This window comes from Corylus avellana, chromosome 11 (genome assembly GCF_965113065.1).
Source record: "Corylus avellana chromosome 11, dhCorAvel1.hap1.2, whole genome shotgun sequence".
NCBI lineage: Eukaryota > Viridiplantae > Streptophyta > Magnoliopsida > Fagales > Betulaceae > Corylus > Corylus avellana.
Genome location: NC_142500.1, coordinates 15,396,626 through 15,412,110, shown reverse-complemented (window position 1 = coordinate 15,412,110; position 15,485 = coordinate 15,396,626). Strand labels below are relative to the sequence as shown.

Sequence of the window (15,485 nt, the reverse complement as noted above, 5' to 3'; positions counted from 1 at the left end):
AACACACCCCTTTCTTAAGATCTTATTCACCTTTTTTTTCAAAAAAAAAAAAAAAAAAATTAATTTATATATTTTATATATTTATATTTTTGTTTAAATTTTTTATTTGGAGGTATTTATGTCTTTTAATGAAATTTAACGTTTAAAAGAGAATATTTCATCACATTTAAGAAGTTTGACCAACGAAATGAGAGTTTTAGAAAGAAAATAGTAGTCTGATAGGATCGAGTTTCATGGAAGAAATTGATAATATGTTGTAGTTGATAGAGAAAAATGTAATTACTCCAATTTTATTTAATAGCCATGATTTAAAGTTGTCAATATTTCTCTTGAAGCAGTAAAACACAATTCACTTTCAATAAAAACATAAAAAACTACATTACATATATAGAACTTCATATATATATATTCAATCTCTACCATTCAACTTCATGATGAAGATGATCTCCCATAATTCTATTACCATTTCCATCGCCATTTTCGTTGATCTTTTTCGAGTTAAAAGCACCATTAATATTCACCAAACTCTTTGGAGTTCCAAATGAATAAGAGTGGCATATGAGATTGGTAGGAGATTGGTCTCCTTGCAAAGCAATGGATTCATTAATCTTCTCATCTCCTTCATTCTCTCTTCATTCTCTCTGTACTTGTTGAGGTAATTCTTCAAGGGTCCAACGTAATTCTCGAACCCCAGTGTCGTCATGGCCCACAAAAGATCGTCGCCGTTGATTGTCTTCCTCTTCTCTCTTTGGCACTTGTCGGACGCTTCGCCGGTGATGAAGCTTATGTACTCGGAAACGCATTCTTGCAGGGGCGGAACTAGGATTTGAGGTATGGGGGGACGGAATTTTTTTTTTTTTTTTTTGGGTTGGGGAAATGGACGGACTCGTATACAAAAGCATATAGATACACATAATCTCTTTATATATATGTTTGTATAAAATAAAAGCATAGAAGTGTTACATCTAATCTCATGGCATCATAAATACATAATAATATAAAAAAACTAGCAAAATAGCTTAGAATAAAAAAAAAATTTTAAAAAAAAAACTAGCAAAATAAATTAAACACGATTTATAGGGTTTAAGAAAAAAAGTACCTTTGAGTGTTAACTATTTTTTGTAACAATCCCCACAAGCCCCAAATAACAAGAAGAGAAATGCTAAAAGTCGAGTCAAACAATGGTGCAATCATAAATGATTAAACCATTTAATTTGTGATGTCAAAACAAATATTATAAACCTAAATGACGTCAAAATAACTATTCAAAAAACTGATTGTTGGTTTTTTTGGTTGTTGGTTAGAAGCTGCTCAAAGATCCAAAACCATTTAACTTTTTCCATTCACATATTCAATCAAAGTCCTAAATCCAATTGAGTTTTTAATTAGAAGCGAACTAGAATATAAATGGAAACTAAATGAATTGGGTATTTTAGGTTTTTTATATTGAAGGAGGGGACAAAGTTTTTTTTTAAAAAAAAATTAAAAAAATAAATAAATAAAGGGAAAACAAATATTATTTTTTTGGGGGGAGCAAAACTATAAAAAATAATTAAAATGGACACATATATTATTTTGGGGGAGCAAAACTAAGAAAAAAAAAATTAAAAGGGGATACAAATATTATTTTGGGGGGACAAAATATCATTTTGGATGGACAAATTTATAAAATGGGTAGATTTTTAAGGCAATTTAAGAAAATTTGGAAAGATTTTGGGGGGACATTCGTCCCCCAACACAAGCTGTAGGTCCGCCACTGCATTCTTGGACGGTCTCTTTGGCTTCTTTGGATATTTTGGCGTTTGCCGGGAGTGATTTTTTCATGATGCGGCTGACGTTGGCAATGGGGAGGAACCTGTCTTGTTCTTTTGAGGAGCTGACGTCTGATGACATGTCCCCCGACGAGGGGCTCCCCAGTGGGCTTCTTTTGCTTCTTTTTCCGGTCATGGAGGCCGGAGAGAATTTGTGGGGGAAGATGAAAATATATGTGGGTGCAGAGATTGTGGAATCTAATGTGAGGGAGTTTGGGCTTTTAAGCTTACAGAAGTGGGGCCAAATTAAGAAGAAAAGTAATAGAAATGTGGAAAGGGGGTTTGATGTGGACAAGATATAATAAAAATTAGGGAAAATTTCATAAACCCGCTCTTGAACTCTTACTTATTTTTGAAAAGATTCTTTTAAAGATTAAAAACTCTCAATTTTATTTTTTACTAGTTGTATGGAACTAGTCATGTGTCATTGGGTGATTGAGCGTGACTGTCATTCCTTGTCGTGCAAGAGTACATGCTCATCGACAAGGTGAGGACGTTGCCTAATTTTTCACCGAAAATAATGCACCCCCACCCCCCCCCCCCCCCCCCCCCCCCCTCCAATTCGCCTCTAGCAACTAATTGTTCTGGCCTTTGGCCCCTATTCATACTGATTTCGGCATGTACTTAGTGAAAATCATTTGCGTCTTGCTCTTTCTATGTGTCATTTAAGTAACGCGGATTTTTTAGGCCTTCCATCTTTTCCTTGATATATTAAAAGATAAGCTTATGCGGGGTGTTGACAGCTTGTTAATTAAATTTATGTTGTCGGTATATATTAATATGACAAGACTCAAAGAGAAAACAAATATTGGAATTAGCTAGCATTTAACAAACTTATGCAAGCTTGGTCAATCATTGTTAAATCATAGCACTTTTCTGTGACAATTACCTACACAACATCATGAATCAAGTTGGTCAATCATTGTTAAATGATAGCACTTTTATGTGACAATTACGTACACGCCGGTGTATACTCTAAGGTCTTGCCCTAGGTGCCTTAGGTGATTTGTTTTGGTTTGGAGGCTTCTCTTCACCAGTATTCTGATATCTTAAGCTATTCCAACTACATTGTTATGTATTTTAGCATGTCTTAATTATTTGCAAGCAATTATTAATATCTAGCCTGGCCTAGGATTGATCCAGATTCCTCCTCCTTTGTCAAACCCTTAATTTGTTTCATTATTAATGTGGATTTCATAAAATACTTTAATGTGAATGATTGGAAGAACCCATTAAAAAAATGGCCATTTTTTTTTTTTTTTTACATTAATTAAGCTCAAGACTACATAGCTTGCAATCGACATGGAGTTAAAGACAGTTTCAGTGTATATATATATATATATAAGTTTAAAATAAAATAAAAAATATGGGTGTTTGTGTAAAATGTATTCTATTTCTGTGTGTAAGGGATTAGTGATTTTCACGGGAGTATTTATTCCTAGGAATAAACTCTTATCAAACAAATGAATGACTATTTCATAGGAATAGCCATTTTATTACAATGGTATATTCTGCAAACCAAACGGGCATTAAGGGTATTTTGGTATTTTTTTGTAGCTTTTATAAGGAGTTAACGCCAAAAGCCAATGAAGGAAGTAGATTGTATCAAATTAAAAGTTTGAAAAGTGAAATTGAGAGCTTTTGAATTTTAAAAAGTCTTCTCAAAACGTGTAAAAATTCAGAAGGCCTTTTGTGAAGTTTTTCTAAAAATTAAAATAAATATATTGTTGATTAGTTAGAACAATTACAAAGGATATTGGTGTGAAAGTGTAGAATTGCTTTCATGGTTGACTCTTTTTCTGTTACATTTTTTTTTGTTGCTAATTCAATTTCTTCTTACTAATATTGTAATTAGCAAGATAGCTCTCATTTATATTTATATATAAACCACAAAACAATCATTTAAATATATATAAGTTTTAAAGAGGCTCGTGACAAATGGCTTGTTTAACAGCTCCCCTTTACCTGTTCATATATCTTATTAAATTAACATATATTTTCTGAAAACCGTCTCCAACTGCCTGTCGCTTGCAATCTATATAGTCTAGAGCTTAATTAATATAAATAAATAAATAAATAAAAAATGGCCATTATCATCTACACTCGTTCCTCTGGCTTTGCTAGTGTAACCGTTTTAATAAGTTGATTCGGCCCGTTAAATGTCTCGGGCTTGAGCTGGACTTACTGGGCCAAGGGTTGAGGGCCCAATTTAGTACATATTGGAAATGGGCTCAGGGCCTACTCGGATGACGGCCCAGGAGATGCTTCTACTTCCAAACGACCAAACTTCTCTTCGCTGAGGTCGGAGATTGCGAGGAGCCGAGGACACAGTGAGTCTGAGAGAGGCAATGTTCTGCGCACTGAAATTGCGCTTCTCGTGCGCCGCCATTAAACCAAACTCGAGAAATTACAGCTGCCCAATTGACATCGAGTCGCGTTGTCAGTGCGATGTTCGGAAACCGGTCGGACGGTTCGCATCTGTGTCGATACAAGCGGAGTACAATGCAACCGCAGCATCTGAGCCGTCGGTCCTTTCGCATTACACATCGACCCTCGGATCCTCGTCGGCGTCTGCGCTTCAGCTCAACCAGTGGAACCTCACCCACCGTCACATCCTCATGCTCCAAGTCGTTGCTTGCGCGGTATTGCTTTTTTGTTCATTTTAATTTCAATTAAATTGAACAAGGTAGACAATTTCACTGAAAATTATCGAATTGTTTTGTTCAATCTAGGCAATTCAATCGCTTTTCATGTTTGCTGGGGAAATGGGTGTTTTGATTCTTTAAGGTTTCAGCTTGGTGCGGTAGACATTAGTCTATTATCGATCAGTTGTCTGGTTATGGAGTTTTAGTTTTTACGTAGAACGGTAGAAGGGGCATTTTGAAGGATGAATTATATGGTGTGAAGGCTTGTTGATGATGATTCTGGGTTTTTAATTTCTTCAAAATCTCATACATTGGCTCTGATGGAATTGCTTTTTAGAGAACTTACTTTACATGTTCAGAGACTTTCTCAATTTAGGCTCCGTTTGCTTTGACTAAAAGCTTTTGTTAAAACATTTTAAGCAGTTTCTTGTATGGCTGCACTGGCTGCGCTTGAAAAACTTGATAGCCCTAACACATTTTTGATCAAGCGTAAAACAGTTTACTGTTTTTCCTTTTTTTTTTTTTTTTTTTTTTTTTTTTTTTTTTTTTATAATGACCGGGAACTCGCTCATGTCAAGTAAACCCAGGACCCATGCCTCGCACCCCTCTCCGCATGGACCGGTTAATTCGCAGACTTTGCGTAGGGGGCTGGCCCCAAGAGGCAGTTTGTATTCGGTGGGTTTTACACTTTTTTAAGGCATAAAACATTTTCTGTCCATAGATCCTCTCTTCAAACACTCTGTTCTAGTCTTCAAAAGCTCTGTTCCAGTAAATACCGATACCATGGCACATAACACTCTCTCCCACTGGCACCAATTCCCATCGAAGCTACCCCCGCAAACGGGAAAACATTTTCCATGCGAATCATAAAACAAAAAATGTTTTCGCAAGAACATTTCAAAGGTGACAGCCAAACACTGAAAAATCTGTAGTTTCTTTGAAAAATATTTTCGGCTGAAAACATTTTACGTCGAAATAAACAAAACCTTAGTGTTTTTTAGTGATAACTTGTGGTGATTCTAGTAGATGTGCATTCCTTTTGTAGGCTGCAGTTTCAGCGACCTGGCTCTTTTGCTCTGCAATACCGACTCTTATGGTATGTAATCTTAAAAACATTTCTTCTTTTATATAATGTTCCCATTTATTTGATGTTTATGTATCAATGTGACCAATGTGGCATATTGAAGGCTTTCAAGAGAGCTGCGGAATCTCTAGAAAAGCTTATGGATGTTACAAGGGAAGAGCTTCCTGACACAATGGCCGCTGTTCGGTTGTCTGGCATGGAGATCAGTGACCTAACAATGGAGCTCAGTGATTTGGGGTTAGCGCCATAGATAACACACTCTTCTGCTTCTTCTTTTTTTGCTACCTCTATTTTGTATATAACGTTTCAAATTCACTTGTTTGTTGATTGTTGTGCAGCCAGGAGATTACACAAGGTGTTAGAAGCTCCACTCGAGCTGTTCGTGTAGCCGAGGAGAGGTTGCGCCAGTTGACAAACATGGCTCCATCAGGTTATCTATGTCTTCTGTAGCTTTTCATGGTTTAATGTGATTCTTCAATTGATTTGGAGCAACGAATTTTACTTCGTCTTTACTTGTTTAGCTTCGCTGCAGGAGGTAGCCGCGCCGAGAACTGACGAAACAGTACCAGTGTTGGCTAGAACTGCGAGGGGTATTAGAGAGGGAATTGTGAAGGGTCGTGCAATCCTGCAAATGTTTTTCACTCTCACCCAATTTTCTAGGTTAGCCCTCAACTATTTCACTAAACGAGCTAAGCGGTAGACCCTAGGATTTGTGAGCTTAACAGTGAGAGACATCAAACATGTCTTTTGTACATATGTTTCCTTTCCATTTTTTTGTTCTCTCCTTTTAATTTTCCTGCAATCTCAATTCAGCTGTTTTCAATTAGTATAGTTGTTGAGGTTTTATCTTTCAGTGTGTTACGCCATAGACCTACAATGTAAAGTGGATCGAAGTAGCCTTTGATTTCTTTAATCTCTGCTGTTACTTGCAGAAAGTTTGTTGTAGCCTTTGTCAATGCATGTACCCAATCTCAGCTTTCTTTGAACTCTGTGGACAGAAATATGCTGTGGTCTCTTGTCATTCAAGTTATCTTGAGCCTGATTGAAGTTGTTTCTTTCTTTCTTTCCTTTTTAATGGAATTTTTGAAGGTCACTATTTACTTTCAGACAGATAACTTTATATTCTGTAGACATCATGGAGATATAATTGGTAATAGACTTGTTCTCCTCGTTGACTCCTTGATGTTTGAGGGTTAAGATGATGTATTGCAGAAAATGTCAATGCTTATATATATAAAGAGTTGGGAAGTGGGAGAAAATGGTTGGATATAAAGAGGGAAGAGGTGGGGCAAGAAAAGATATTGTAAAATTGATGTCAACAATAGCTGAAATGAAGCGTGTGTTGTTGCTGGAGGCCTATGGGGATATCATTGCAATAGACCTTGCATTGCATGCCCATGGTTTATAACAGGAAATTGCAGTAATATTACCGTATGAAGGTGACACAAAGGCTGGACAGTGGCTATTATTCGGTTCATTTGAACTGGAGAAGATTATGCTCCATTTTTAATTGGGATAAAGCGTGTTAAATTAATTGTAAAATTAGAATTTCAATTGACTTGATATTACACTAAAAACTCAAATAATAATAAAGTGATATTTTTTCATCATAAAATTTTTTTTTAAAAAAAATGTGCATACGGGTTTTTTTTTTTTTTTGACATGTTCGCACAAAATGAGGAAAAAAAATTTAAACTATGAATTTTCATTTTATTATGTGTGGTTCTAGTCGATTGAGCTACCTCTTGAAGATGCTGTACTGCTACCGGTATTATTATGGTACCGGTATTATTATGGTAGTAGTAGACAATAACACATGTACTACGGTAGCATATATGTGGAAGCAAAACGCATGCACACGTGGTCGGTCGGATGATGACTAATTTAATGGACTGACATCGTTGTTCGTGGCCAGGCACGTAAAAAGAAGAGCCTCATTGATTCAAGATATGCAGTCGCAGATAAAAGAGATTCTCTGCTTCGGTTGAAAAGCCGAATATCTCCTTCACGACTCACGAGGGAATGGCTACAAAATTACCCCTCCTTTTTAACCTCACCGCCACCCCACCCACTCAACAAGAATTGTGGCTTTTGCTGTGAGATTGCATAGTAATTACTAGGGGTGAAATTTAAAACCGCCTAACCGCAACCGCTAACCGCTAACCGTTATAACCGTTAACCGCTAACCGCCTAACCGCCTAACCGCTTTGAAAGCGGTTAGTAAAAACCGCTAACCGCCTAGGCGGTTGCGGTTAGCGGTTAGTGGGTTTTGGAAATCCGCTAACCGCTACCCGCTTTTTTTTAAATATAATATATATTTATATATTATATATATATAATAACAATAAGTTGTGAGTTTATGAACTTTTTTTGGTTGATTGAAATGAGCCTCAAGCTTCAAGTTTAACCATATATGTTGGTTTGTTTGGTTGTTTGTGAGTTTATGAATTTGTTTGTGTTTTATTTTATTTCTATGTGTGAGTTTATGAACTTACTTGTGAGTTTATGTATAAGACTACAAGTGAAGTGATGATTTTGTTGTAATTTTATTTGTATATTATATGATGTGTAGATTTGTAGAAGGTGGCCAACAAGATTTTGGCATATAGCAATTTTTAATGCTAAAATGGCCATGGAAAGGGAAAAAAAAAATGTTTAAAATGAGAAAAAAAATGTTTAAAGTGAGCCCAAAACCGGCCCAAACCCGGCCCAAAATCGGTCCAAAGAAAAAAGCCCAAAAAAAGCGGTTAGAAAAAAAGCGGTTATTCCAAAGCGGTTAACCGCTAACCGGGCGGTTAACCGCTACCCGGTTAGCGGAGGCGGTTAGTAAAATTTACTAACCGCCTAGGCGGTTGCGGTTAGCGGTTTTAGCCACTAACCGCTAACCGCAACCGCTATTTCACCCCTAGTAATTACCCACTCAAAGCTATAAGATTGCATGGACATTTCCAGTCATTTTCCTGCTGGGATGAATAGTAATTAATTCAAATAATGTGAGAAAGAAAGTTAATTTGAGAGGATTGTTTGATTATTTGTTTCGCTAAGTAGATTTTATATTAATTTTATTATATTTATTATTATCTGAATTTGCTAAGAGCATCTGCATTGATAGTCATTTTAGCTACTTACAATGCAACGTTTTGTATTTTAGCCATTAGTTTTTTACTATAATCTCTAACTGAAACATTTATTCAACTCTTTACTTTCTTTAAATAGGGAGTCAGAAATGAGAGAAAATAATAAAAAATAAGTAAAAAAAACTAACAAGGTGCTACGTGAAAGTTCACTATTGTAAATTTTAGTAAAAATTTTATTTTGAAGTGTCTGCTGGAAGAGAAAATCAGCTATATTTAACTATAAAGATTTATTTAGAGCATCTGTTGAAAATGCTCTAACGATCCCAAGAGTAAATTGCTGAAAATACGAAACTAGAAAAAAGGAAACTATATATTCAAAAATTTCACAAGTGGAATTTTAGTTTAAAAACAGGAATCCAATGTCCACCCCTTTTATTCTAATTTAAAAAGGCAATAGAGAGCGGCTAAAGAGACTACTCTACTTGAACATGACCATAGTATCAAAGTGACTACCCTATTTTTTTTTTTCTTTTGAGCGCAACCATCATAGCCATGATGACATCAATGAGACCCATAATAGCTTACACTAATCAGGCATAAAAATTTGTATTCGAAACTCATACCATAATGTATATCTAACTACTTAAAAAAAAAAAAAAAAAAAAATTTAAGGGCGTGTTTGGCATTGTGATTTCATAAACAAAAATTACAATGTGAAGATGCAAAAAACTCAAGTAAGAAGGTGTGTGTTTGAAATATAATAAATGTACAATTTTAAAGACTAAACTACGATTTTATCAAACATTTAACTGCAAATCACATTTTAAAATCACAAACCCAAATGAATCTTAAAATCATTAATGGTATCCCATATTACAATAGGGATCTGCTCATTTGTTTTGACTCATCATGGTACGGGGCTCGTGGTTATGCATTTTACCTCTATACTATGAAACATATCATGGACAGTTGGGAAAACGAAAAACGACAACGATGTTGAAAAACATCACGGGAATAATTTGAAATATATATATATATATATATATATATATATATATATATATATATATATAGAGCATTAAATACCAGAAATTAATTCTAACTGACGTACAGATTAATTAATTCCTTGGCATATCCTTATATAACATTAACGTTAATTATCACGACCACAACAGAAAATAAATAAAGCGTACAAATTAAACCCGTCGAGAATCGAGAAAAAAGGTCTAAGATGAAGATTCATTGATTTGACCACCTCCCCCGGAGCTCAATGGCGGTCTTGGTGGCCTTCTTGAAGCCATTGATGACCTTGTGGTGTTCACTACAAACTCATCTCCCTGCATTATATTCAAAACACATTAAATAAATCTTTCTTTAAATTTGTGTGTGGGAGAGAGAGAGAGAGAGAGATTTACAGTGAATTTTATCTCTCTTTCTGCATGTGAAGTAGTAGGATGATGAGCTGTGTCGTCGTCATAACCAAGGCACTTAAGACAAGCTGTGATGATTTGTTCAGAGAAGAAGCAAGGACTGTATAAAAAATACCATTCTTTTCTATTTGTTTGCTCCCCAGCCATGGCTTCCTCTTCTTTCTTCTTCTTCTTCTTCTTCTTCTGTATCTTTTGTCTCTGGTGGTTGTACGGTGGAGTTATTGTCTCACTTGCCACTTCTTATGTAGGACGTCTTTTAAGAGGCACCTGCCACTCTTTACATAAATTATAAATTTAAAAAAAAAAAAAAAGATAAGATAAAGATGTTTATTTTTTATTATAGTAAATTTTACTATACTTATATATGGTTTAAGATTAATTTAAATTTGAATGTACATCTACCATTATCTAGATACAAATGAGTTTGATTTTTAATTTTCTATTCTAGATTTTATCTTTATTTCTCTCGGTCTTCTTGGTTGATTTGGTTTCTGTTGTAGCTAGATTTGTCTTCTTGATTGCTTGCGGTTCTTTGATTTTTGTTGAGTTTTTTTTTTTTTTTTTCAATAATTTTTTTAATTATCCAAAAAAATAAAAAAATAAAAACCAAACAACATGTACAGTAACTTCCTTTTGAGTCATTGTTTATTTGTTCTAAGGGTGTCAATCCGGTCGATAATAACCGGCCACCAACCGGTAATCGGGTACATTGTCATTGTCTTGGTAGTTTTTGGGTAAATTGTGGCAATTGATAGTTTGAGGAATAGATTGTCATTGGAGTGGTAGTTTGAGAGGATTAAGTGGACTTTACCCTTTTATTTTTTTTCTTTGGGTTTTTAGGGCACTTTTAAAATGTACTACAAAAACAAAGAACAACCATAACTAAGCATAGCTGATTTAGCTAAAAAAACTATAATTATTTTTTTAAAGGGAAAAAATGCCTAAATAAGGCCCAATATCCAAAATAGGCTCAAAATGCACAATTTTTTGAAAATGCAGATCCCGGTTGGGATAACCGAGTACCAACCAGTAACCGGCCAATTATTAAATGACTGGGTAACCGATTTTCTAAATTTAATAATCGGGTCCGGGTACCCCGGTTACGGTTACCGAGGGGTGTCGATGCGGGCGGTTTAACCGCTTAACCGTATTAACCGCCCAACCGCTATAACCGCCTAGCGGTTTGCAGTTATTGGGTTTACTAACCGTAACTGCTAACCACTTTTTTATATAATATATTTTTATAATTATAATTATAAAAATATTTATACATATAACATAATCACTTAATCATTAAATCACAATTTGAATATTAATATATTATCAGTATAATTTATATGATTATATCACATGATTAATTGATCATTAAATCATTTGATTATATAATAACAAATTATACATATATAATATGACATAACTTATAAGTATACAAATTCATACTAATACAACAATTAAATATCTAGATACTTATTCCCAATGTATGTTATAAACTTATAAGTCTATATATGTTATAAGTTTATATAAGTCTACATATGCATATGAATAATATAAATGTATAATATCAATATTTAATCATATGATTCAATGACAATTCAAATACTTTATTCAAGACCTAAAGTGAATCATATTATTAATGTGCAATGATGATATGATTCGTATAATATCAAATTAAGTAATTGACATTGGATTAAACAATGACGAATGTGTTACTTATAAACACAATTTAAGTATTAATGTATTATCATTATATGTTGTGACAGTTGTCTGAATTTTGAACTTTTTTTTATATGTTGTGTTGAATTTTTTTTTTTTTTTTTAAAAAAAAGAAGTTAACCGGTTATGATTTAATATTTAAGAAAATTTCTTTAAAGTACAAGTAAATGTAAATTTTGGGTCAAATATTTTTGATTTTTCAATATTGACTCTTTTTATAGCAATTGGGCCCAAGAAGACACTAAATTTTTTTTTTTTAAAGGGTATATATATATATATATATATATAAAAAGCCCAAAAAGGCAAAAAAAAAAAAAAAAAAGGCTCAATTTTGAAAAAGCAGTTAGCGGGCGGTTATCTATTTCACCAACCGCTAACAGTTAACCGCTAGGCGGTTAGCGGTTGCGGTTAGTGAAATTTACTAACCACTAAGGCGGTTACGGTTAGCAGTTATTGTCGATAACCGCCTTGACACCCCTAGGGCCCAGATAATCAGGACCGGGTTAACACCCTTAATTTGTTCATATCATACCACATGATTGCCATAATTTTAGTAGTAATCTTTATTATCATTAATGAAACGTGGGAGCTAAAAATAATCATCCCATCAAATAAATATATGAAATTTACAAATCCTTAAATTCATTTCAATTCAACCATAGTAATGTTATATACTGGAATGGAGGCTCACGATCTTATCTTAATTCTCATTGATATATACAAGTAGCTCAAGGGAAATGAGTGTTACTGAAATGGATAATTACATTCGCCACTAGTCCAATAACCAACCGGCCCAATATCCAAACAGCCCAAGCGTGATTTTAGGGTCATTTAGGGACCCGCGAGCCTAGCAAACACCTTACATTCACCTCATGATCATGAAACAACAAATCGCACTCCTTAAAAGAGAAAAAACGTCCATCCAAAGGAATCACCTAGAATAAGAATACCTCCACTAAAGGCAAGGATAGTGATAAGGGAATGCGAGTGTTAAAGGAAATTTACAACATGATCAAATTCCCAATCAGCCAAATAAATCAATAATTGAAGATACTTGCCGTACCTAAGCATCCAATCAAACCAAAACCACATCCATATAAAATTGGCTAAAGAATATCGTCTCATTCCCTAATCTTCATCTATATCTTTCATTCTCACCCACCCCATACATTTACTAACTTAAGTATCGGAAGTAGTATTACCGCCCCTCACCCTCATTCGTGGCACGTTATTTGGACGTTTGATTGTATTGTAGAAATCTCGAATCGAGGACTAGGCATGTGTAGTCACTAGTTGATTTTTGGTATTAACGCATACCACATGGTTTTTCTTTTTTTTCTTTTTTTTTTAAAAAATCCCCTAAAAAATTGCTTACTCGAAAATAATCAGGAATAACATCACCCACATGTTTATTTCGCAATATGTGGGTTTATTTCGCAATACTAACATAGTAACCAGTCTAACTCCAATTAACCTTTAAATTTATTTTTTTAACTATAAATGATCTAAAAGTTGGTTGAAACTGCCGTATTAGTATTATAAAATAATTATTAAATAAAAATGTAATTTCTAACCCTATCCTTTCACCCAGCTATACTCATTAAGTTCCTTATCAAAATTCCCTCGTTTTGAATTTGCTTGAATCTCCTGAATTGGCATAACATGATTGAATATGAGATAAATTCAAATTTTAAGAAACTCAATCATGTTGTGCCACATCAGTTTGTAATTTTTTTTTTTTTTATAAAATGTGTTTGTAAACCTAGTATTTTCCAATATTTTTAGCCTACACCAAAAAGTTAAAAAATAAATAAATAAATCTCCACTAAAACGAATGCAACCTCATATCAAATTCTATAAATTTAATCTATAACTATCTAAAACAAAAAAAAAAATCATTACTATTATCTACAGTACAAACAAAATAAGAAAACTCTCATCAAGGATTAATGGATTGAAGAAAGAATTTCGTAAATGGTATTTTTTTTTTCTTTTTTTTTTTTGGGCTTGTACATTAGCTTTCTCTTCTCTTCCTCTGTTCCTTCCTTTTTCTTTGCTCTGGGGTTGAAGAATTATCAGAGCTGAAGTCTAAGCCTAAACACTTTAAAAATGCTAATCTAGCCAGCCTGAAATAATCGCAAGGGTGATGATATGTATGGGTTGCTGACGACCCCAGCTCCCTTTCTGTATTCTCTTCTCCTCTCACTAATCTTCTACTGGTGCTTGTTGCTATCTCCCCTTTTATCACTTCTTCTCCAACCTGCCCAACATCTTACAGTTAGATTATAAATTAAATAATTAAATTTATAATTTCTTGTCAGAAAAAAATAATAATAATAAATTTTATCAATAAAAAATTCCAAAGATAAATAATAGGTTGAAAATTTTAAACCGTGAGTGAGATCGATTATCTATAAGAAATTGACAAAAGAACCGACAACGTTAACATTTTCAACTGTCTGTTCTTCTTGGTCAATTGTGATTGTACCGGTATTTTTATGGGCCCAGCTGGCCCAAGAGATCTCGGGCAGCAAATTGCTGATGATTCGGATCCGCACCGATAGTGAACCATTTATAATGGGTCTAATCACTTTTCCCAGAACATCTGAAGAACAAAATGGGAAGAAGTCTAAACTGTTTATCTAGTAATACTGCTTCTCAAAGCATTAAGAAAATGGAAGAATACCTTCCTTCCAAGGATCAAACAAGCATAATCAATGGACTAGATTACTTCAAACAAAACTACCTTAAACCTTTTGTTTTGGTGCATATATAATACGCTTTTTCTTTTTTCTTTTTCTTTTTGGGACAAAAAGAATAGGAGAAGTGGGTGTTTTCACCGATTCTATCTTTTCAAATGCTAAGGCCCAACATTATTTGCAAATCATTTGGCACGGATTAATTAGATATTTGAAATAAACTGAAAAGAAAAAAGGATGAAATCTAAGGGAAAACATGGAAGAAGAACATATATAGCAAAGAATGGAGATGGAATCCATAAGCCATACCTGGGAAATCTCAAAGCAATTTGAAACAACTGTTGTGGAATTGTTCTTGGGAATCGGCTTCCCTTTCTGGGTTTCGTGGGAAACGAGGTGACTGGCGGCGGACGGTGAAGCACTGGTGCGGTCAGAGTGATTTGAGGCTAAAAAGCTGAAGCAGTAGAGGAGAAAGATGAGGAGGACGAACACGAGAAGCTGGATCCATATAAGCCAAGGGATTCTGTAGCTTTCTATTGTAAACTCATCCCCAAAATCAACCATTTTCTCGGATATATGACTTTCGAAGATAATTTCAAGGAAAAAGAAAGAGACAGAGAGAGAGAATGGGGGTTGGAGTTGGGGTTGGGGAAGAAGGGTAGGTGAGAAAATAAGGAAAATGGTTGCTTTGCTTAGAGAGAGAAAAGGAGACGATGCCGCGGATTGAAACAAATGTGAGCTGAAGTTGACACGTCACGGAAAAGTCCACGCGCCACTCGTTTATGCGTGAAGCAAAGTAATCTTTTTAATGTCGCAATCCACCTGTAATTTAATTAGTCGATATTAAAAAAAAAAAAAAAACTTTTCATTAATAATTATATCGTTTCAAGCTAAATATTTGCACAAAATTATGATGTGACATTTATTACTCTTTTTTATGAAAAAAAAAAGTTAGACTTACAATTATTTTCTATTAACACATGTCAGCATATGATCCAAGAGTTTTATATTTTTTAACTGGTTGAC

At 34.2% G+C, this 15,485-nt stretch overlaps 4 protein-coding genes across 4 annotated transcripts; 1 reads left to right on the top strand and 3 right to left on the bottom strand.

Annotated features, from left to right (window-relative positions):
• Nucleotides 1-416: 416 nt before the first annotated feature.
• Nucleotides 417-1,947, bottom strand: LOC132165538 (nuclear transcription factor Y subunit B-1-like). The gene is given in 3 exon segments (XM_088511703.1): nucleotides 417-641; nucleotides 644-804; nucleotides 1,758-1,947. Coding segments are annotated over 3 exon segments (576 nt in total).
• A 2,156-nt stretch (nucleotides 1,948-4,103) lies between these two features.
• On the top strand, nucleotides 4,104-6,636 carry LOC132165536 (uncharacterized). The gene is made up of 5 exons (XM_059576148.2): nucleotides 4,104-4,453; nucleotides 5,502-5,552; nucleotides 5,644-5,777; nucleotides 5,879-5,970; nucleotides 6,062-6,636. Exons 1-5 carry the CDS (start codon nucleotides 4,160-4,162, stop codon nucleotides 6,238-6,240), a joined length of 750 nt encoding a protein of 249 aa, XP_059432131.2. The 5' UTR covers nucleotides 4,104-4,159; the 3' UTR covers nucleotides 6,241-6,636.
• Nucleotides 6,637-9,748: 3,112 nt separating this feature from the next.
• Nucleotides 9,749-10,267, bottom strand: PROPEP6 (elicitor peptide 6 precursor). Its single transcript, XM_088511988.1, has 2 exons — nucleotides 10,033-10,267; nucleotides 9,749-9,954 (listed from the first exon to the last, which is right to left on the bottom strand). Exons 1-2 carry the CDS (start codon nucleotides 10,192-10,194, stop codon nucleotides 9,844-9,846), a joined length of 273 nt encoding a protein of 90 aa, XP_088368114.1. The 5' UTR covers nucleotides 10,195-10,267; the 3' UTR covers nucleotides 9,749-9,843.
• Nucleotides 10,268-13,673: 3,406 nt separating this feature from the next.
• Nucleotides 13,674-15,139, bottom strand: LOC148583147 (uncharacterized). Its single transcript, XM_088511916.1, has 2 exons — nucleotides 14,769-15,139; nucleotides 13,674-14,020 (listed from the first exon to the last, which is right to left on the bottom strand). The coding sequence occupies exons 1-2, from the start codon at nucleotides 15,021-15,023 to the stop codon at nucleotides 13,775-13,777; spliced, it is 501 nt and encodes a 166-aa protein (XP_088368042.1). The 5' UTR covers nucleotides 15,024-15,139; the 3' UTR covers nucleotides 13,674-13,774.
• Nucleotides 15,140-15,485: the final 346 nt, after the last annotated feature.